Consider the following 24,135-nt stretch of genomic DNA (forward strand, 5'->3'; position numbering starts at 1 on the left):
AGACCTGTCAGATGGGGGGGGGTGGGCTGTGCTGCAAAGACCAATGGACATCCAGGCATCAGAAGTCCAGTGGAGGCCAGACAGGGCTTCCCGATGCCAGGCATTGTATTTTTCTTCAGCTGGGCTACAAATAATTGAAACTGAGGTCATAATCCAGTTTTTTTGGGGTAACTCCAGTCCCCTGTGGACTGAGGAGGAAATGTGAGTTACATATTAGATAGTGGAAGGTGTATTATTACAGATGATAATAAGTATTATTGTAAGATACCTGTATGTGGGTCCAATTCATGCTGAATCAAACATTCCTTATTTAGCTCCCCACGTAAAAAGATGCACCTTTTACCTTTGTGCTAACAACCATCTTCATCTGGGGTTTCTAGCCATAAGCATTTTGATATGCTTTACATTTTGATAGAATATATAATTAAGTAGGCACGGCAGGATCTGGATCTCTTGGGTCACAAATGCCCTTCATTAGTCTCCTCTCCCCACAGTTCTAGTAGCCACCTGCTCCAGCCCCTGCGATCTGACAGCAAGGCTCCAAAAAGGCTGCTTATCATCTATCCACATATATGAGGCTCAGCCCCACAGCCCACATAGCCACAGTGTGTTTTACCTCTGACCTCTTCCACTGGATCTATCCCTCACCTATTTTCTGAGCCAACAACAGATGTGCCATTGCACTGCCGGGAAAGGACAGCCCCAGCACACAGGCAGCCCTAATGCCAACTCCTCTCTCAGAAGCCGCTTCCTGTGGGAGGGGGTTTGTCCACTAAGTGTAATCCGTTTTAGGTGTCAGTGGGTGAAGAAGGTTGAGAAATGTTGTTCTAAATGGGGGAGCAGCTGTTCTCAGCCCCTGGCAGAGAATAAATTCTCATCATTCCCCCCCCCCCAGCACCTGAGAGACAGGCTCACTTGCTGGGGCACGAACTTCTATAGGCGCCTACCTACTATGTCAGCAGAGGAGCAGTAGAAGCTGAGCGAATCACCCTTCAGTGTGTGTTCCCACTAATCCATGTAATAAAACATTTGTCCTCTGAATGTTCCTGTCACAGTAAGGTTAGCCACTCAGGTGCTATTGGATTCCCCCCCCCATCCCCCAGTTTCTCCCAAAAGCGCTATGTAAGGCTATTTCCTCATCCTGGGGGAGAGACCGCGTAGTGTGGTGGGTTAGCACACCAGGCACAGGAGACCCAGGTTCACATTCCCGCTCAGCTGTGAGCCTCGTTGATTGACGCTGAGGCACTCGTTTTCTTGACAACAGAGTTGTCCAGAGGACAAAATGCGTGAAGCGTGCATTGTCCCACCCAAAGGGTGTGATGTAAACGCGCTAAGCAGAAAAACCTGGTGAGATAAACTGGGAAGGGGGAGAGGGGATCCGGAACCTGGGTACCTGGACCACCCGGTCCGCGATGCTGACGCGCAGGCGTCCTCCACCGGGAGCATTTTCATGGAGTGAAAGTTGTGGACGGGGCTGCAGGCGGGCTCGTGTTTGGAGGGCGTCCGCGGCGCCACACGCTCACGCATGTGCCGCCCCGCTGTCTGGCCGGGGGCACCCGCCCTGGCCTTCGCTTCCCTAGGGGAAGGCGACGCGGCATTGCAGGGTCTCGGAAGGGCCGGGCGGTTGGACACGACTGGCTGATGCTGGCAGAGTCCCGCGTCGGGGACCCCACCTGCAGGGCCTGTCGCAACCGCCAGCTCCGCACAACCCTGCGACCGCCGCAAGAACCGGCTCCTGGCTTGCCTCCCGTATGCGCGCCGCTCCGGGTAGAAGCGCGGCCGCGCCCACTGTTGGAGCCGCCGCACAACGCCGCCGGCCTGAAACTAACCCGGTCCCGTTGCCAAGGCAACAGCCCCTGACTGGCGGGACCAGAGATCACGTCCTCGCCCACAAAAGGAAATCCCGCCCACCCGCGCTGTCTGAAGGTGATTGGTCGGATGTAACCGCTCAAAATGGCTCTTTCCTAATCTTGTGCTCTTGCCCAGCCCCTGGGGAAGGGGAGGGAAAGCCGGCTCCACTTCCCCATTTCTAGATGGGTCTTTCACAAAGCAGGAAACCTGTGTACAGTAACATGGGTCCATGCAAAGTCCAAGCCAAGAACAAAATTAATATAGTACTTTTTATTAGGCCCCCAAACCCTTCATCCATCTATAGGTCACAATTGTTTAAGACTGTGACACCTGCAGCTATGGTTGCCAGGTCCTCCCCCTCCCCGGCCACCAGCAAGAGGTGGGGTATAGGGTTGCCAAATCCAGCTTAGGAAACTTGGGAGTGGAGCCTGGGGAGGACAGGGACCTCAGTGGGATACAGTGCCACAGAGCCCACCCGTAAAGCATTCATTTTCATCATGGGAACTGATCTCTGTAATCTGAAGATGAGCTGCAATTCCATGGGATCCCCAGGTCCCATCTGGAGGGTGGCATCCCTACCTGCAGCTCATTTCCTGCTCTACTCTATCTGAGCAGATCAGCTCCTGAAGGAACACTGGCAGCAGTGCATTATGCCACCTCCTTGCAGCTACAAGTGGGGCCTGCAAATTATTCTGAACATCAGTTTTTCTCTCTCCCTCCCATCCCTACCACTGAGCAAGTTAGGTATTGGTTGTTGTTCTTTTGACTGCATCTTATTTATGAAGCATCCAAAATTGGCACCGTGTAAGAGTTCTTACTAGAGTAGGCACAAGAAACATGATTTCTTTCACCAATTGATGCCAAACTACAGAGAAGCCTCCCTCAAGGTGTTCATCTGACTTTTCCCCTCCTCACTTTCTGGGGTATTAAAGGTGAGAAGCCTGTAGATTCTTTGCTGTTTGAGTGTTGTTATTGTTTAAGGTACAATTAAGGAACAAAAAGAAAACACTGCTTACGTAACAGGATAACAGGCTGCATTACAGGGAAGGGAGATGAAATGGCAAAAATTACCAGTTCCGTCTGTTACATTTTTATCTTGCCCTTCTTCCAAGGAGCTCAGGGTAGCACATATAATCCTCTCAAGCCTCTGAGGCTAAGCTAGGCTCAGGGTCACCCAAGTGAGCCAATCCTCCCAGTCCTAAAGTGAATAACCACTATAACTGTCTCTCTGCCCCACTGCACATTTACATACACTGCTGTATATATGATTAAATCCCAAATAGGTACATTCATTTAATTAAAACAAACATTAGGACCAATGGCAATCAAGACTAATTCTGCATCAGCTCTTGGAGTGGGTATCACAGCATACATTTGGTCAACAGGAAACTCCTTGGTGATTTTGTTTCTATAAAGTAAATGTATGACGGTGAGTTCATCCCCACTATTTTTTTCTTTTGGAGACCTTATCCCTCCCAATATACATATTACAAGGACAGTCAAGTGTTAGCCTTCAGTGTGTTATAGAAACTGCTGTTTCAGCAGAGTAAACACCTGCATATACCACACTGTGCTGTGACAGCTGGCAGATAATCTAGCCTCTCCCCATCTCAGCTTGCTAAAACAATTCTATCCCTGTTTGATTTGAGTAGTCTGATCCCTTTTCACTGCATCAACTAAAATAAGCACACAAATTTGCAAAAAATGTATTCAAGTCACAGAACTTTTAGCAGAGAGAAGAAAAAGTCCTTGCTAGACAGTAGTTTAATGCGGAGCAGTGCCAGCGTTTCTAACATGCTAAAAAGAGAAAGGAGGACAAAAAGCATGTTGCAATTTATTCCTGTTTATTTACAGTCGCAACACATGAAATGTACAGTGGGGGAAGGAAGTTTACAAAAAGAGGGATTCTGTTTAGACGACTCTTTAAATTGAACTAATTTTGCCACACAAGTCCCACTAACAGTATTCTGTGGCAGACTTACTCCATGGTCAGATTTGAGTCTCAGTCTTAAAAGGTTTGTCTCAGGACAGTTGAGGCAGCCTCCAGTCCGTATGGGGTGAGCCGATTCAAGCCTCCACTCCTGATCCACTGCCGATGTGTTCCCTTGGGGCTGTTGATAACACTGGGCAGCCTCTTACACCAATGTGGGGGAAGGAGGAAAGTCAGTTTGTAGATGGGAGCAGTTCTGTATGATCTCTACTCAGCTGCCAGTGGGGAGGCTACAGGTCATAGCCAGATTTCATCATTTTGCTTCTACTCAGGGATTAAACAAGAGTAGCTGCTCGTCATTCTCACTGCTGACCTCTCGCTCCAGTCCCTTTCAGCTCTGCTGGTAATACTGATTGTAGTTCCACGTGTTCTGGTACCCATAGCCACTGTAGTTCTGCAAACAGGACAGGTGAGATATTAAGGAGAAGGCCTCCAAAGGAGGTCTTCTCTCCCCAAAGAGAAAAATGCTTTGCTACAGAATTCAACCCAGAGTATCTTCCCCCTGCCCCCATCTTATTAATTTGTGATATATCAAAAAGTACCTAAACTGAATTTTTCTAATACACAGTTTTTTTTAAAAAAATTACCTGGGTAAAAGGGCTTTTCAACTTTTCAACAACTAAGTTGTTGATAAACCAGCATGTATGGGAAATGTGGGCTAACAGGTTGCTCTGATCTATTTGCAAATACTTGTTCATGTAGGACAAAAAATAGTTTTTTAAAGTGTGAGAAACAAGGAACTTTTAGCACAGGGTGAAAAAGGACTGGCTGTCATGTACACCACTCACCTGGTGGCATTTCACATTGTTGCTTCAATTTATGATTATGAACAAGCAATCCAAATGTCCAACAGTCCACTCAAACTAGCCAAAGTGAAGACTAAACATTCTCCTTCCAAGGGGTCTGACTGAACCCTCTGCAACTGATTTAAATTTAAGCTGTTTTTTGTAAACAATCTGGTTGGAACCAATCTAAAGAAGGTATAAGTATTTGCATTGTTTGCTACACCAAGGTTATGAACTAGGTCCAAGAGATATTTTGTGCTGCTGCTTTCTGCTACGACTGACCTGGTACCATGTGTTGTAGTTGTAAGCTCCAGTTCCACTGTTGCTCACATCCGCTGCCATCAAGGGTGTGATGCCTGTCGTTGGAGCAACTGCAAGATTGCCTCCTGCGGCTGTCTCTTCGAGTCTCATCCGTTTCTCATCTGCTTCATCAGAACTGCTTGAAATTTCGGGTGGGGGGGAAAAAGCATAGTCAGCCCACATCCCACCAGAGGGAGTCTCTGTTTACAATAAATAATGATAATAAATAATGCTACAATAAAGTTTGTTAGTCTTAAAGGTGATACTGGGCTTTTTCTTATTTTGCAGCAACAGACTAACACGGCTAACTCCTGGATCTGTGTACCCTGTGGTACTAAGCTGGCTTAATTGTCCCAGCTTCCACAAAGGGGACTGTTCACATACCTGTAATTGCAGAATGCAGATCACATTTACTTGTGGCTTGGAGGGGGGGAAGGGGGAAGCCTCACCACTGTTGACATTTCAGTGCCCAGAATACATTTTACAAAACTGATTCAAATGCATAGGATGTTGTCTGTGCTTGCACAACATGCAGGCTTCATTCCTAATTAAGATGCTTATATTTTTTGTAAAATAAACAGGCCATATGGCATTCAGTCCTAAAACAAGTGAGCATGTCTCTCTATAGGAGCCACAGAGGTAATATGAGCACAAGAGCAGAGTTAGCATTTCTATATCCCTTCCAAAAAAATGCAGCAAAACCCACTAGTCACATGGTAGGCGCCCAAGTTTGTTGAAATACCCAAACAGGATTAAAACCAGTGTGGACACTGGAGGAAGACAGAATTAAGACAAAAGGCATGCCTAATGATTGGATTCCACTGAGTCTGAATTTTTCTCCTCTTTAAAAAATAAATAAGATAGGGCAGGAGAAGCGGCACGGAACCGAAGCAATTTAGGGGCTGATCCATGAGGGCAGTCTCTTGGGAGACCGGGATGAGGGCCCCCTAACGGCTGCTCCTAAAACCTTTCAAGCACTGGAGCTTTTAGCATGCCTGCTTCCTTGTTTTGAAAATATCTCTACCGGAGAGGGACTGGAACACCAACAAAGCAGAACAAAAACACAACAAAAACATGTCATATGTGAAACTGTAACATTTGGGGACACACACGGATCGTATCTCGTACAGACAGCAACAGTAATACTACTTAGCATATTATATAACATTTTACAAGATTCAAAGCACTTCTTTTTTTTAAACAATATTTAGTTTTCCCAAACAAACACACAAAAAAGAGAACATATCACTTTATACAACAAAGTGTTATACCTAAGAGCTGTTTACAGAATGTTAAATCACATCTTATTTCAAGTTTGACTTAAATTTGATGCTTGTTCCCAAAGCACTTCTCATGCCCAATCTTGGTAATCCTTACAACAGGATGGTTAAGTGAGGTCGTAGCATCATTACTGATGGAGGGCAGGGAAGCTGCGACAAGAGAGAGTGAGGCCGTATAGCTCAGCAGCAGAGCAGTCCTGCATGCTCGGACGTCCCGTGTCCGCTTGCTGACCACTCTGGTTTAAAGGACGTCAGGTAGCAGTCGTTGGGAAACGCGTTCCTTGAGACAATGCTGAACCAGATCAACTAGTGGGCTAATCACTGAAGTCCTCTCCTGCACTGTGAGGTTTAATGCCATCCACTGAATTCATAGTAGATGCAAACTGGGGACTTGTTTGGTCCACAGTTCAGACTCCATTGCACTACCCTATTCAGTGCTGACAGAATTTATTTGGAAGTATGGCCTGACATCAGTGGAGACTTGCTCCTGAGTAAGTGCGCCTAGCACTGCAGCCTTCGCAAGCAAGTCTGCATTGGTTATTTCCTCAACACGCAGGCCGAGGGGCTACCAACTGAGAACAGCGGCGGTTACCAGCGGGCTTCCTTACCCATTTTCCAGGAGCCTCTTCCTCATCATCTGTTGGTTCAGAAGCTTCTGGTGCTCATCATATGACGTCAGCAAGCTAGCAATATAAAAAGAGAGAGAGAGAAAAGGATGATAAATAAATAAATAAATCAGCAGAGAACACCGGGTGACTTGTTACCTCCCAGAGAGGAGACAGACCAAAGGTCTTCAGCACTCCTAAGCCCACTTTGCCCTTCCCATCACCTGTTTATGCTGGACCCAAAGTCCTCAAGAAACTCCACTCTGCGCTGGGAGAAAATTATTTTCGTCTCCAGTGGGAGGCCACTGGTCAGGGCTCGGTCGAAGCTGCTCATGGTGTTGCCCTCATTCTGCCGGACATCAGCACTGAACTCCATCTCCAAAAGATTGGCATACAGCTTGGCATTATCCTACAATAAAGGAAAGGGGGAAAGGAGTAGGGAAGCCAGAAAACTCACTGGAAGAAAGCCTCTTCCTCTAATGCCTTGATCTCAGGGCACCCAGAGAACTGGCAGCTCAAAGTATTTGTGCTTAAGGGTTATCTGCCTTAGCGAGGTTAATTGCAAAATCTGGAATCCTGAAGAAATTGCAACAATTTTGGGGGGTGGTGCAAGGATCAGGTAGAGGAAGGCAAGCAAACAGATGTGGATGCACCATAAGGACTGACTCCCCCTCCACTGCCCACATTTTGGTTTGTGCCACTAAGGGAAGGGGGGGGGGGGAGAAGACCTCACCCAAGCCAGGAAACTGTTCTCTCAGCTGGCCGCAGAATCCTGCAACACTTTAAAGGCCAGCAGATTTTTCCCAAGGCACAAAGCCCAGTTTGTCAGTGTTATTGGTCCACAAAAGCTGATGCCACAAGAAAAAAAAGCTGTTAGTCTTTAAGGTGTCACTGGACTTTCCTGTTTTCCTGTCACAGACTAACGGGCCCCACCAGTCTCTGCCTGCTGAAATGTCACTGGTTGTTCATGAGACAATACTAAAGGCACAATTTGGTGAAAGAGCACTGCCTCAAGAGAAATTGGCAATAATTTAAGGAAATAGATGAATAAATATAAATCATGTATGACTTAACATCACATAAGGCTCCAAATATTTCTCAAATATACACCAGTATTCAATACATGAATGGCTCACATTCATTTAGATGGAAGAACACCTATAGAATCAGGTTACACGTATCCATCATGAACAAAGGAAAATAAGGCAGTTTTGAGACACGGCTGTACAATAAGACAGTTTGGAGGCATTTCTGGCTGAGAAGTTCCTGTGGCTGTGCCTCTTTGGGAGTCCCCATTTGCAGTCCTGATGAAGGCATCGAAAATTCATTGAATAATCTGGAGGATGAGTTGACTGCAGCCTATTTCTTATTGTTTGTCTCAAGTCTTAAGGACTGGGTCTACTTGCTGATTGCAACATACTTTAATATTGTTTATCTTAAGACTTAAGAAGTGGATGTACTTGCTTTACGTACATTTGAAGATCATGTTTTTCAGTCCATTGAAATTGTGAACTTGGAATCTGTGAAGTCTTTCTTTTGGGAGTGTCATATAGTAAATGTCAGATATTGCTTTAAATCTCCAGCCTATTTGTTGCAGTTCATGTATTTCATGTATTGAATACTGGTGTATATTTGAGAAATATTTGGAGCCTTATGTGATGTTAAGTCATACATGATCAAGAGAAACTGGAGCACAAAGTCAAACACAGCATCTTCTAGAATACAAATTCCACTCTGGAATCTGCTGCTCAGATCAATTACGTCTCCTGACTTTATAGCCTAAGGCTGGCCCAGCTAACAAGACACATCCAAACACTTCTGCATTACTGTTCAGAAAGAAGCTTTGGCTATTGAAACTTTAAAATGACAAAAACTGTCCAGGGTGGATTCCATACCAAAAGACAGTCATCGGCATCAACACCACTTTTGCATTGCCCAGGCGGTACACACCAGGCCACGCTTCTGCGTACAGTGACTGCATGACCAGCACACACCAGATTGCCCTTCAGGAAGCGTAAGGAGGCCCTGAGAACATTGTACAAGCTGTACACTTTATTCACAGTTGCCACTGCCAAATTCCAGCTTTCCCATTCCCAAGACCATGAAAGGCTGTGCATACCAGCATAATAGACACAACTTGAAGACCAACCCCGTTTCACTTATCCAAAGGCCCCCGTCACCTCTTTCTATTTAGCAAGCCATATAAAAAGCACATTTTCCCACACACACCCACTATTCCTTACCGGATCTTTCTCCAATGCTTCCAAGAGGATCTTCCGAGCTTTGATCAAGTTCTTCTGCACTTTCAGCACCTGACGAGCCAGTTTGACGGAGTAGAATGAAGACACGGGCATCCCCTCATTGTCCCGGATGGCTTCCATCAAGAGGGCTTCTGCCCCCTCCATGTTTCCCTGCCGGCGCTCCAAGCTCACCCGCCGCAAACGCACCATGGCGAGGCCAGGCACACAATCCTCAAACGACTTCAAGATGCGGCGGGCTTCCTCCACTTCTCCTGCGGATAGAACGGAGGGATAGAATAATAGCTGAGGGCAAACAACTCACTATGCTTGGTGATTTACAGGATGGTTAACATTATTATCCAAGGCATATGAGATAGCCTCTGCTACAAGAAGCCAGTTTGGTGTAGTGGTTAAGTGCGCGGACTCTAATCTGGGAGAGCCGGGTTTGATTCCCCACTCCTCCACTTGCACCTGGCTGGATGACCTTGGGCAAGCCGTAGTTCTGATAAGAGCTGTCCTTGAAAAAAGAGCAGTTTCTGTCAAGAGCTCTCTCAGCCCCACCCACCTCACAGGGTGTCTGTTGTGGGGAGGGGAAGGGAAAGGCGTTTGTAAGCCGCTCTGAGACACCTTTGGGTAGTGAAGGGCGGGGTATAAATCCAATCTCTTCTCTTATTCTATGCAAAGTGCAGGACAGCCGAGTGAACACCGTTTTCCAGGTAGCACACTCTCTTTGCCTCATCAGTTGGGAGTCAGGCACAGAACTGGGTTTTCTGCACAATGGGGCTGCTTGTGATGTTTCCCACACCTGGAGTGGCATTTGGATCCCAGTTATTCCTCCCTTATCATTGCTGATATTTTGATAGAGAAAAGCTGTGTGGGGGGGGGGGAGGAATCAGTGCTGCATGAAGCCTTCCCCCATGGTGGGCAGAGAGTGGTGCATAAATCCCCAAAACAACTTTCTTCAGCTTCTCTCGTGGCATACTGGAAACCATTCTGGCACATAAATGCCACCCTGACCTGGATAGCCCAGGCAAGCCTGATTTGGTCAGATCTTAGAAGCTAAGCAGAGCCAGCCCTGGCTGGTGCTTGGATAGGACACCACCAAGGAAATCCAGGGTTGGAACACGGAGGCAGGCAACGGCAAACCACCCCTGAACATCGCTTTCCTTGAAAGCATGTGGGGTCGCTAAAAGTTGGCTGCAATGGCAAAAAAAGGGGCCAATTTTAATAGCTTGGCGTAGATTTATTTCAGCTTTTTGAGCTCCACAGAAACCTTTGGCCAACAAAGAGTCCTGCAAAACCAGAAAGCCTACCTAAAGTGGTCAAGTAAGGGATGGTATTGCCACCAAATGGACAGAAACAGCCAGAAAGCAGGAGCTGCAGGTGTACCTTGTCTCTCTTCAAACGCTGCCCACAGGAGGTGGATGTTGGGCTTACGGGGAAGGTGGTAACAGCAGGCGCGCTGGAAGACACTCCTGGTCCCGGTGATGCTGTGGTTCTCGAGATACCTCGTATACTGGATTGGGAAATGGGGGGTGGGGGTGGAAACACAAAAGAAGCAGGCAGTATTCAAAGGCTGGCCCTCTACAGAATACATGAAAGTCTGGTACAGTAGCTTGTATTGAGAAGGTTTTATGGTTAACTCACATTGACAAGGGCTTAACACACCTCTCTCCAGGATTTCCTGCACCCTCTTAGGCAGAGGTACGAAAGACGGGCAGATAAAAAAAACACAGCAGCAGAATTCAGAAGAAGCCTGTTAGAATTTTTTCTCCAGAACACAGAAGAAATTTTTTTAAAAAACGGAAGCTCCCAAGAAGCATCAAGAAATCTGCAAGGTCTGAGGCTTGAGCACACTGCACCGTAAGTGGGCATTGGAGAAAGCCCTTTCAGTACCTGGGGTTGCCTCTTGGCCACAAGGGGGTGCTACCCACACTTCCCTTCAATGTTACAGAAGTTCTCTGCACAACCAATGCTTACTGTTCGAGAAGCAGCTGATTTCTGTCATTCACTAAGTGAATGCATGGGTTTAAGAAAGCACGCCCAAAAGGATTTGGTCGAACTTTGCTCCCCCTGTCCCATCTCCAGTTGACCCAAAAAAGGAAGCAGGAGCTCCTCGCCACCTCTTTCCAACCACCCATTGTCCATCTCAGTTTACTTCTCAATTCAGCAGCTACTTTTCCCTGGGAGCTGAGAAGGGGAGAAGCAGTGACAGCTGACAGAAAAGAGCCAGAGTAGCACACTTTTTTGTTGTTGTTTTAAAAAGGACCAATGGAGAGGGACAGGCCGCCGGGGGTTGGATGATGCCCCCCTCATCTTAGAAGCGGCTTCCACATTATGAACAAGCATACTGCAGCTTATATACAAGGTTTTATTGTGCTTTATTCTGTCTGTTTATTGGCACAAAGTGCCCTATCTGTAAGCCGCCCTGAGCCCTTTGTGGGGAGGGCGGGGTATAAATTTAATAATAAATAAAAATGTGACTTTTGACACAATGAGGGTAAACATGGAGCTGATACGGGGACACAGGCTCTTCTGCCACCGCTGATACCCCAAACCTCTTGGACAGCCTCCTGTTCCACCATTCCTCCCATCGTCCCACTTCCAAACTTCTACAGGGCGTCGACCCAAGATCTCTGCCATGTCTCCCACTTATGTTTTCCAGCTCTCTCGAGTGCTGTAAACTTTGTTAGAACAACTGAGAGCACCACAAGACCCTGCTGGCAACTTTGGCACTTTGTTTTTGCTCCTTATACTTGGGGGGGGGGGGGGGGCACCTGCCCTACTGAAGACTCAGAATGGGCTTGCCCACGTCTAACACCAGCCACCCAATGTATGTAGGTGCAGGTCAAGCACACCCCCTTTGTACTCTTGGGGGATTAAAAAAATACTCAAAACCATTCAGTTAGGAGAAATAGCTGGAACACCTTCAATGCTGCCGGCACTCTCCAGGTGAAGAAGTGGGGCTGTTTGTGTTAACTGCAGCTTCTGATGCTTCTTTAGGGCACAGAGAAGGAGCTGCCACAGCTATTCATAACAGAGGCAGTATGCTTTAGGCATGGAAACCAAGGAGGGGGGTGAACACACCTTGATCCAGAACTCCTCGTAGAGGGCACAGGCAATGACGCAGCGTTCAAAGAGTACAATGGTGCGTTCGTGTGAGCCACTGGCTATCTCAAAATCCAGGTAGTCCCGCCAGTTCCGCAGCTGTGCTCGCTCCAGTGGTTTCACGTGGAAGTAGGGTCTCTTAATCTAAAGCAGGAAGAGGAAGGAGAACAAAGTCAGGATGAGCGAGACAGGAGTTGACGAAATTACTAAGGAATGATGGAGGAAGCTCTGTTTAGCTGCTGATCCATGTAAAGCAAGGAAGATGAGCAGGGCAGAGCTTCCATTCCCCAGAACACACGGCATTTCCAGTTTGCTGAACTGTTCCCTTCTGTTCTCCCCTCGTGGCCACCTGCACTTCCGAAACTTCCTGCACTGGAAGCCACAATTAGCTGCCATATTTAGGAGTCCTAGTCAACACTGTCAAAAATTAAGCACTGGCAATCCCTGCAAGCAAGAATTTGCACAAGGCTGAAAATGGTCTCCATAATGTCAGGCTCCAGAGAGTTAAGCACTAATCTGTCTGCCAACGGAAGTGCAACGCAGCCCTCAAGCAGCACAACTGAAGCAACTTCCCCAACCGCCTTACTTGGTCCCCTTCTGGCTTTCATGTCAGCCAGACAAGCTGGCACACTCTCAGCATTTGAAAGCTACAGAAGCTGCAAAAAACAAGTAGCAGAGAATGCCAGGATGCAGAGTCCAGCATCTGCATTATGAAGGCACAGAACAGCTGGGGGCATCCGAGTTGGATTCAGTTTTTCCTTTTGTAGTAGCCAAACACAAAAGAGTTTGGCCAGTTTGGTGTAGTGGTTAAGTGTGCGGACTCTAATCTGGGAGAACCGGGTTTGATTCCCCACTCCTCCACTTGCACCTGGCTGGATGACTTTGGGCAAGCCGTAGTTCTGGCACAGCTGTTCTTGAAAAAGAGCAGTTTCTGTCAGAGCTCTCTCAGCCCCACCTACCTCACAGGGTGTCTGTTGTGGGGAAGGGAAGGGAAAGGAGTTTGTAAGCCGCTCTCCCTTGGGTAGTGAAGGGCAGAGTATAAATTGAATCTCTTCTTCTTCTCTTCTTCCCTCTCCTCTTCCATCCCCTATATGTCACAAAGCACCAGTCCTGACTAGGGATGTGCAAAAAAAACACCCCAAATGGTGTTGTTTGGGTACATTGAACCTGAAAAATATTGGTATTTCCCAATATTCCCAAATCCCAATACTGGTATGTTATTTGGATTCAGGAAATACTCAGGAAACCCAATTTTTTTTTGCCTCCATTGGTCCCCATAGGATATAATGAAGGATAGGATCCAGGGGTATTTGGGGCAGGGGGGGGGCTGTACAGCTGCTGGTGCCTCTCCTCAAGAAAACCACCAAGAGATCGCGCTGTCTTTAAATGCCTTCTGAGCTCACTTGCTGAGTTGCGCCACCGCGCTTGGAAAAGTCATGCAAAGAGACCCTCTTTAAGAGTCTCTTTAAATGCCTTCTCCAAGCCGTACTGCTGCCACCACAGCAGGAGCGTGACTTGGTGAGTGAACTAAAGAGGCATTTAAAGAGACCGTGGTCTTTTAAAATGCCTTCTCCAAGCCAAGCCGCCACCACCACATATCGATTTTTATTTGGGCTCAGCTATATCAGTAGCCGAATCAGGTTCTCTAATCTGTATGTGGCTTTAAGCCCCACCCCCCCCCCCCCGGTAAGGTATTTTGTCTTTTTTTCTTTTTCAAATAAACTGAATGCACACCCCTAGTCCTGACCCAAGGCTCCCCTATACGAACCCCTTCCTCAAAATTCCAACGCTTGCTGACTTCTGCTTCGTTCTGGGAGTGGATCTGCTGGCGGATAGAAATTACGAGTTCCCGGATCTTGTCCTGGTCCATATGGCCCTGAAATCCAAAAGCAGTGAGCTCAGCATCTGGTCGTTTCCAGAAAAATATGCCAATGTTCTGAAGCGCTCCCTGAATTAAGCCCTTCCTCACTGAATCAGTTCAGAGATTTGTCTAGTCAAGCAGTCTACCTCCAATGCAGTGCTCTCTACTCCTGTGGAAGGAAGCAGGTATCTGATCGCTGCCTGCAGCTCTGCAGGGTGGGGGTGACAAGTGACAGGTGGGCTAAGAGGTCACAGAGTGCAGCTAGATGCAGACTAGTTCTTAAAGACACCAATGTCCCATGTTTAAAGAGGAAAATAATGGTGCCATCCCCCCCCCCCCCCCCCCCCAAAAAAAAAAACTCCGGCAGCCGCTCTTAAGCACCTGGGTCAGTGTCTTTGGCAAGGAATGAAGTCAGGCTATATCATCAGGGCATGCAGTGCCTCGCAGTGCACGTAAGCCAGGAGCTCTTTGTTAATGAAAGACAGGCAGAGAAGGGGCCCATATTATGCTGCCTACCCACAGACTAGTCCCACCGCTGCCTGGCAAGGTTTAAAATGCAGAAATTATGGAGTGACTTCTTTCCGTGTACAAAACCCATGAGGGTCCTAAGATAATTGACTTCCTAAATAGCTGAGAAAGAGGAGAAGCGCCAGCACCACCCACCAAGATTTGGCTCCCATCTCCAGCTCCAGTCTCCGGCATGGGTTCTGCCTTCAGCGGCATGTCCTCTCCAGGAGGAGCCTCCTCTGCCTCTGCTTCTGTGGTCTTGGCCACCGTATCGGAGGCCATCTTCGACTGCAGCCACAGCAGCTCCTCAGTGGACAGGATGTCCTGGGGACGGTGGCTGGTAACAAGTTCCTTGAACCTGCACCATGTGAAGAAACAAGTTGGGGGGGGGGGGGGAATCAATGGTTAAAAAAAATATAAAAATCAGATCTTTAAAAATACAATGCTTTCTGAGGAAAAATATATCTAAATATAGCTTTCTATTTAAGACACATTATAGTCCAAAGGTTATTCATCATGAAATATGGATTAGGTTTTAATTATGTAGCATGAGGCACTGGAGTCCCCCGCTGTACATACAGCGGGGACTTGGCAACCCTAGAAGTGACTGAAGTGCTGGCTTTGCATGATGCTCTGATTCCTGCTCAGTCAATTAAGTCCACTGGCCTTGACCTTTGGAGGAAGATACATTTTTTCAAACTACCGCTGCCTGCCATCACAAGCCTGTCATGAGAATGAATAAATACATCATGGCTCTTATCACACAAAGTACCTTCTGATCCTCTGCCCTTCAACCCAAAGTTTAAAATGGCAAACATCTTGATGGAAGAGAATGAGTTACACGCACTTCTCAGCCAAAAAGAGAAAGGAGAAAGAGATTCTGAACAGGAATCCAAATCCACCATCCTCTTGGGACTGTCCCTACACAGCAGCCAACTGTTATGCTCACACCTCTCCCAATGTCTATATTACATTTATCTACTTGAGTTCCCCGGCATGTATGTTTTCTTTTTCACACAATTGTGCCCCATCATGGAACCAGCAGCTGCAACACAGCACTCCCCCCTTCCCGCAAAGGGCACAGAGCAGCACCAAAAGAGATGGGGAAACCCATCTTGTGACCCTTGTAATTCTTAACTCTCCCCGTGGCCAGACCCTAGAAAGGAGGCGCCTTAGACTTACTTTTCCCAGTGGTGGCTGTACATCTGAGTTGGCATGGCAAGCACTCGGTCATAAATCGCTGTGATGGCTTTCAGGTTACCCTGCTCTCTCTCCCATTCCACGTACATCTCCCAGAGTTTATCTGAACGGAAATCCACTCCAGCAGCAGCTATAGCAGATTCATATGTGCTGCAAGAGGCAGAATAGAAGTTATAGGGGAATATTATTCAGCTAATAATCTGCAACATGCAAATGCACTTAAGCCCATTACCAGAACTCCAGAGAACCTGTGCAAATTCTGATAAATCCTCCTCATCCTTCTTTGCATCAGTTTACCATCTCACCCTTTAGTTTTGTCTCGTAATTGTAAATATGCCAGGCATGTTTTCCAGAACAGTGCTCACCAAATGCAGAATTTGAGAATGGATACAGACCCAGTACCTAGAGAGTACTGGTTTGCTTTCTTTTTTAAAGGAAAGTTTCTAATCTTTATGGCTACAAAGACAGCTTTGAAAGCCATGTTCAGTGAAATCTCTTCATGCCTGAGTTTATTTTCCAGCGATTGGTGGGGGGACTCATACAGCTCCTTGCCCCTCTCCCAAGACCAACAGATTATGCAAAATATGCAAACAGTAGCACGATTGCTTCACTTCTTTGGAGCTGAAGAATTCAGATGAGGGGAGGGGACAACTTTTTTAAAAGCCAGAACTCACTCAATCCTGATTAGAAGCTTGGTGTGGGAGACAGAAACTGCACCCTGGTTTGGTGAGCAAGGAGCCTTGATTCCAGCATGGGTAATGCCTTGCTGTGGTTCACATCAGCCTGCCATGCTGTAATACAAGGCTGACCTGTTGCTCCGACTACCTTACACCATCCACACCTGACTCCAGAACAAAACCAAGTGCCTGACTGGACGGGATCTGGCTGGAGTAATCGGCTCTGAAGCTTTGCTACTTACAAGTCAAGAGGCACTCAGCACACACTAGCCATTAAGCAAAAGCATGTAATTTGGAAAAGGATCACTTGAGTGATTCTGCGTATCATGGAATAAGCAAGTGTGTAAGAGAATGCTAATGTCTACTTCAGCTTTCATCAGCAAGACGAAGCCCTCTGAAGAAACTGGCGAGCTTACACACACACCCTGAAATTGCTCTCTTCACGTGGGCCTTTTTGTTCTTTCATAAGGAGGGGATCCAGTGCCATGTCAGCAACAATCCTAGCTTCTTGATTGTGGGAATGCCCCCCCCTCCCCCAGCATCTTTTTCCAACTATCCCTGTTTATGTCAGCTACTTTTAGAGTTAGTCATTGTGGATTTTCCGGGCTGTATGGCCGTGGTCTTGGCATTGTAGTACCTGACGTTTTAGAATGTATATCCTTTTAGAAGGTATATCCTGATGTCTTCCCCAGAAGGGACTGGAGGCAGGTCACGATAAAGCTACTGAGATATACCAAGTATAAGCAAGAGAGTAAAAATAATTCCTCTCCTCACAGCATTCGTGTTGCCCCTTCTTCCCAACCCAAGCCCCTACACTGGTCCTTCTTCCTCCCTCCACGTCCAGGCTTTGTCACAACCTACCCACTGATCTTCTGCACTGAGTCCGGGAGGTTCATATCCAAGGAAGACTGCAGGAAGGAGATGTAATGGATCCACAGGTCCATGCTGAGTGGGATAGACTGCAGCCCCCGCTGGAAAACCTGTGCAGAAAATTAACAGAACATCAGTATTGCATACATTTTCTAGTTATGGAAAGCTGGGAAGGGATTAAAGATGTGAAGGCACAGAAAAATAAAACCAGAAAAAATGAGGGGAAAAGTTTTCCTCGGGACTTTTAAAAAACATTTTCAGATGGGAAACATTGGAAAATTTGGGGAAGCACTGAAAAAAAAACCCTCCTTAGACATATTTCTCTTTTAGAACATGTAAATGCTTCTTAAGACAAGATTTTTCACACTCGAAATCTGTAGAATGAAAAGTCTGAGAAAATGTGAAATTTTTGCAATAGAAAAACCAGGGAAATTGGGGGAACATTAAAAAAGTTCATAACTGTAGACATTTAAAACATTTTCAAGAATATTTTTTGTTTAAATGTAAATTTTGACAACAATTTATATTAATTAGCAACGACTACTCCTGCGTTTAATGATAATACATTATTAAAGCGTTCAGTGTCTTCAACAATATAAAGTTCTGCTTACGATCCAAACATACTGGTAGTCCTACCTATTGTGACTCTTTGCAACTCTTTCTGAAGTACTGGGTATACTTGGCAGTTTTTCTTACAGAAAACAAAAAAATTAATTTCCATAAATATGCCAAATGGTACAATTTTATATGCTAACTTATTTATTTACACTATTTATACTCTCCCTTTCTCATTGAGACCCAAGGCAGATTACACAGTGTAAGTCAATAGACTTTATGCTGCTAAATCAGTAAAAGTAGTTTAGGTTTGATAGGGAAGTAAGTACTGCATACATTTCAATTTCCCCCCAAGTTTCCTTTTTTCCTGAAAAAAAGGTGGGGGTGGGACTTTCCCCCTGCTGCTTCAAAGTTTCTGGAAATGTTACATCTGTAGGAGGGGTCAGCCCTGACCGGGATGGCCCCAGGCTAGCCTGATCTTGTCAGATCTCAGACGCAAAGCAGGGTCAGCCATGCTTAGTACTTGGATGGGAGACTGGCAAAGAAGTCCAGGATAACTGCACAGAGGCAGGCAATGGCAAACCACCTCTGAATGGCTCTTGCCTTGAAAACCCTTTGGGGACTATTAAGTCAGCACCAACTTGATGGCAAAAAAAGGAAGGTTCCGGAAAAATCTCTCTCCTCCACTCATGTTTAAGGGGATCTTTGGTTCCCATCTTTCTTCTGGAGCACCAGGAGGATCTCTTTGGGGATGCAGCTATGTAGGAAAATTCTGCTTCAGAGTGTGCCTGCCACATTAGGGTGGAGATTTCCTCCCCCCACAGCTAAAATTAACTCAAGTAGTAGTAGTTGTTGTTTGCCTCAGCATACCACACGAACCGGCTTGACTCACTTCCTTAAGACTTCTGGAGCTGCTTGCTCGGCAGCTTCAAGCACTGCACCTGTCCCCAGCATATAACACACTGTGACATACGTGCAGGAGAACAGGGCAGCCGAGCCCAAAGGTCTGCAGTACTTCAGGTCAAACGGTGGAGGGTTCCAGATGTGAATGTTCCTTCACATAAAAAAACCCCTTCCATACAAACAGAAAACAAGCACCGCAGGAAGAAAGGTTCCATCCTCTCTCCTCACTCACTGTATTTATTTCTATTTCCAAGGAGTTCTTAACAGAGTGGAGCATTCCAAAACGAGAACCTCCAACTGTGGTCTGATATGGTGCACCCTATTCTATCGCCACAGCAGCCTGCCACCTCATTCTCATGCATGCGTTGGATGTGAGATCTGCCACCCCATTCATGCATGTGAGAATCAGGCTGGTGATCTGAGCTGTGTGAGGGTAAACTCTGGGGGAGAGGGGGAAAAGAAGAGAGCAAAGGTGCCTTCCTTTATCCCATTACCTCCTCTGTCTCTTTGATGAAGTCAAAGCGACGCTCCATGTCTGCATACTTCTTCCAGTAGCCATAGCAGTAAGGGTAACGTAGGAAGAAGCTGTCGAAGGCTTTGCGGGCTGCATAGATGTGATTCTGCAAGAGTGGTAAATGGAACAGGTTTGATGGTTTAAAAAACATTAAGTGGGATATACAAACAAATACACAAAGCCTACCATTGTATAAGTGATCAGGGAGGGGAGGAAGAGAATGAAGCTACAGATGTAAATACAAGTCCAATAATAAAAATACTATGAGCACATATCAAGCATCTAGGCCAACGTTGACCACTGTGACTGGCACCTCCCTCCAGGGTCTCAGGCAGCAGTCCTCTTGCCTATGACCTCTTAAGTGAAGATGCCAGGGACTGAAGCCAGGACCATTGGCATCCAGGGTAAGTATGCTACCTCTGAGCTACAGAACCTCCCCTACCAATGGTGATGTTTGTTTGTAACGGGAAACAGAGAAAAACCCCCAGGATATCCTGAGATACAACCTAAATAAACCTAATAAAAAATTTAATTGGATTGAGATTCATTATTAAGAAGCTCAAAATTTCTCCTTCTAGTACTGAGGTACACAGAGGATACTTTTGGTACATATTTAAATGGGTATCTGAAGGGATTTCAGTCTAAACCAGAAACAACAGCAAAGAGTCCTGAAAAAATGAGGGCTTGCCTACAAAGATGGACAGCCACAATGAATCTGTCTTGGAAGAGAAAGCTCAAGAATATTTTCATCAGAAAGCTTTCTCACCCCAGGGCCATTCATCTGATGAGAACACTGTGACCAAATTATGATCATTCAGTAGGCATACTTGCATAAGCCAATCAGATCAGAGTTCCATGGGGTGTGTATGATACACTAGTTGGAAAAGGAAGGAGGACTGAGCCGTCTTAGTTATCGGGTAAGTTGGAAACTGCTAAGGATTAGTTGGGAAGGGCCGTACTCTGTTTCTATTGAGGAACTGATGTGCTGAGTCTGCCTTGATGCAAACCTAGACAAGGCTTTATAAAACCGATTCCAGTTCCTTTAAAGTTTTAGATTATTTATGCTGTGTTCTGCATGGTTCCAAAAATCACGTATTTTAGGATCCATGTGGATTATCTCATATAATTTTGGAACCTTTGCTTTTGAGCTTAACTCATCTCATGGGGAGGACTGAGACTGTCTGGCCCTGACTAGTCAGGGAGATGAATATTCAATTCCTATGAAGTCCTGGTGGACCTACCTCAGGAGGGGAATCTAAGGCTAGAAAGAGGCCACTGTGGTGTTTCTCAAGTAGGATAAAAAAATTCCACCTAGGACATCATACAGGTTCCATTCTGTTAAACCTCAGGCTCATTAGAAATAACTAACCTCTCTTACCACTTCCTTCAATGCAAGCATCAGAACCAAAGTCAGCTCCAGGCTAAGCAATGCAAACAGCACAAGCATTAAAAGCCATCAGTTTGTTTCCACTAGGAAAAGAACCAGCAGTTACCCTAAATCCCCTCTGATGACCACCGTGACACAAACACCAAGCAGCACAAAGACCCCCCATCCTTCTTCAGAGTTCTATGCTAACTGCAAATAACTTGGGAAGAGGACTCTTTCTTTGTACAAGAAAAGAGATCTCTCTCCTCATGCAGAAAGGGCGAGGAGGAGGAAAGGTTGCTATTCCCTTATTTTGTGCTGGAATTTTATGTGAAAAGCATCTGCCTCCTCCAAAGCCCACCAAAATATAAGGGATCGACCGCTCCCCTCAAGCTTTCTGCATGCACCTGAAGACTCAGGAAAGGAGCAGGAAGAGAAAAGTCAAGGGCCACCACAAACTGTTTGCTGGTGCACCAAGCTGAGCTAAAACACGTTGATTTCAAGGATATACTTTTGCTGTCTGTTGAAAACAACACCTCTGCAGAACTATGAGGATCTGATTTCCACTCCGCTTCCCTGCAACACCTCTGAAGCAGCTCATAAAAGTTAAATAAGAAATACAACAGCAACCATGATAAAAACTTAACTCCAGTATGCATACTTACAAAAAGCCCTGCAAAACTACACTAAAAGTCACGCAAATGTGTAGCACCATTTCTTAACCCAGGGATTTCCAAACAAAAGCAGGCAGTTTCTAGAGAGAACAGTAAGTGGGCCAGATGGGACTCTGGAGGCAGGGAGCTCCAGATTTGGAGCCCCACTATCAAGGTGGCTAAAGTCCTAATTATTGCCTGCCGGTCTTCTGAAAATGACAGCACCTTCAAATTACCTTAAAGCATGGGTGAAAAACAAGCTGCCCCTTCAAATAACCAACTTTCAGACTGTGTACTACCTTGAAGGTCAGAATTAATACTCTTAATTTGTGTCTGGACATCAGTTGGCAACTTCTAATGCTCTTTAAGGACTCATGTCATACAAGCCCTTGAGTCAAACCTCATTTGGAACACAATGCCCTTGCATTCTGGATTGAAACCATTCTCAAAGTTCCAAAAATCTTTTAAAACATCCCCATGGAAAGCAAATTATGGTAACACGAAAACATGAACAACAGAGGCCAGGTCGGTTACCTTTTAAGACAGGGCTCAGCTATGGCACTAGGAATTTGGAAAAAATCATTCCTTGTCTCAGCTACTATCCATGTATCAAGCATAACCAGTCACAAGATTCCTCCTCCCCCTTCCACAAACCTGCTCCTCTAGAGGGAATGCAACCTCTGTCCATTTTACTCCCAATAGTGACAGGCCTGCCAACCATCACTGTTCCATTTTATCTGGAAACAGCTTCACTTGACTGCCCACTTCCAGTCAATTCTTGATCCCAGGGTATTCAGGGTCTCTCCTGTCTCTACAGGGCCCAAGTAAAATGATGCACAGTTGGGAGTGATCAGCATACTTCTGTTACTAAACATCAAAACCACCTTTGTTTGAAGGTGCGGTGCTGCTGTTTGAAGTCAAAAGCCCTTACTCATGACAATCCCAGCCCTTCACATACAGCCAGTGCAGTTATGTGGTGCAGCACCTACTGGGCAACTACCATTCCTGATAACAGTGACAAAACCACATTTGAACACTTCCCTATTTTTTTAAAAAAGCCTGCCTGTGGAAATTTGGTGTGTCGGGTAAAGAGGACGCAGCCTAGTACCTTCAATCTGCTAATTTTGTATGTGCAAGAAGCGTTTTGTTTTTTAAACATGGGGCAGCATTGTACCATGTGATCTCCAGGAATGAGGCTGCTGATCATGTGGCTTGGCTCTTAGGGCCTAGTCACTGAACTCCACACTCCAGAGGACCACCACCAGGGCTCCAAGGCAATTTCCAATGGTTCCTTAAAAATAACAGCCTCTCAGCCTACCTCTTGCTCCACATACTGAAGCAATTCAGTCCATGCAGTGAAGTCAAGTGGGTTCTCTTGAGCGGCTCGCCAGTACCGCTCAAACTCCAGAGGGTATGTGATGGAGACCTCCTCCACAGGAGGGTTAAGTGCCACATGCATCACCACATCGGGGGCAGGAGGCTGAGGGGCTTCTTCCTTGGCAATTTCAGGTTTTGGCGCTGGAGTGCTGGCTTCCATGTTGACTCCGTTGCAGCCCTGCACCGGTGTTGTCTCTTCTGGCTTTGGGGCACCGTTGCTCGCTGGCTTGGGAATCACGTCTTGGTCAGGGCCTACAGCTTTCAAAAGCAAATACAGAAATGACATTTCTAAACAACTGGTGTGGTAGCCATGCTGGAGGGGTTTAGGAAAGGTGGGCAACACTGCATCTCAATCATTACCATAATACCCTCCAGCGTTTCATAAAGGGTATCGCTGAATACTCCTCCAGACTCTCACTTCACATCTGTAAGCAAAGCTAGCATTCTTCCTCTGCTCCACATGCAGGTTCTCTTTCCTAGGTGAAATTTCTCTAATCTCAACATGCACATCACTAAGCTACTTCGTCATTTCACCTTCCGATGGTATTCCTCTTCTCAGATATCAGAACAGGCACTTGCTAATTACCTCTGGTAAATAGATAAATGTGACTTCCAGGGAACAAAGCAAGGCTTTTGAAAACTGGACACATCCGCCCCCCGTCAGACAGCCATGCACTGTATGGCCCTAGCCAAGGTAGTAATATTTTTGTGGGCAAAATAAACTGTCAGTATTTACATGGAGCACTGTCCTTATTTGTGGATTTATGTAGTCACATTCTGCCAATTAAAGCACATTAACACATTGAACTGGCTGGCCAACGAAAACAGAAAGCTGTGAACAGGTCACTGCTGCCTTTTGTGTGCCTGGGAATCTAAAAATACTGTTTATTCTGAAGTACACTGAAAAAGGGTTTTTCATTGTCCTCCTTCAACATAACAATCAACGCCATTTGGCGAGCCAGCGTTATAGGAAACTAATCTGTACAAGTGAGGTCCGTTGGACATTCAGAAAGCACTTCTCGGAAGAAGCACGGAAACAGGGCGCTAGAGAAGGAGAACTGTATAGTCCTGATTAAAAGATAAAGTGACCACAACAAGCAGCAGCACATGCGGCCAAATAGAGCCTTCGCCTTCGGAAGCCGCCTGCTTCTGACGCTCCGGGGAGGGGGAGGGCGTTGCATCCCTGCCGTGTCTGGTCACTCCTGGAAAGAGACCGCTGGATGGAGCGAGGCGGATCGACCACCGGGTGCCTCCCCGGCCAACGCTCGGGGGGTTTCCATCCCGTTCTCCCATTCACAGCCCCGGTTAGCTCAGCCGACGGGCACCTCTCACCTGCCTCTACTTCGGGCCCCAGGCCTCCCTCACAGCCCTCAGTCCCGCCGCGAGTCGGGCTGGCCGGCGCCTCAGGCCCCTCTGCCGCCATCTTAGCGCGGCAGCCGAACAGACGGTCCTCAGGCCCTCTCCCGTCCCGCTAAGTTCCACCGCGCCTGCGC

The 24,135-nt window shown here is 46.5% G+C and overlaps 1 protein-coding gene across 2 annotated transcripts; it reads right to left on the minus strand.

The window, feature by feature from the left end:
* Positions 1-3,696: 3,696 nt before the first annotated feature.
* LOC107111028 (pre-mRNA-processing factor 39-like) lies at positions 3,697-24,135 on the minus strand. 2 transcript variants are annotated; one of them, XM_015411919.1, is made up of 14 exons: positions 23,975-24,135; positions 22,584-22,900; positions 19,227-19,352; positions 17,266-17,384; positions 15,710-15,877; positions 14,684-14,885; positions 13,928-14,035; positions 12,139-12,303; positions 10,441-10,567; positions 9,055-9,323; positions 7,036-7,220; positions 6,815-6,889; positions 4,909-5,062; positions 3,697-4,235 (listed from the first exon to the last, which is right to left on the minus strand). In XM_015411919.1, the coding sequence occupies exons 1-14, from the start codon at positions 24,063-24,065 to the stop codon at positions 4,173-4,175; spliced, it is 2,169 nt and encodes a 722-aa protein (XP_015267405.1). In that variant the 5' UTR covers positions 24,066-24,135; the 3' UTR covers positions 3,697-4,172. The 2 variants fall into 2 exon arrangements, with proteins under 2 accessions (XP_015267405.1, XP_015267404.1); XM_015411918.1 differs by having other exon boundaries at positions 4,909-5,065.

Source organism: Gekko japonicus, unplaced genomic scaffold, assembly GCF_001447785.1.
Source record: "Gekko japonicus isolate JY-2015 unplaced genomic scaffold, Gekko_japonicus_V1.1 scaffold563, whole genome shotgun sequence".
NCBI lineage: Eukaryota > Metazoa > Chordata > Lepidosauria > Squamata > Gekkonidae > Gekko > Gekko japonicus.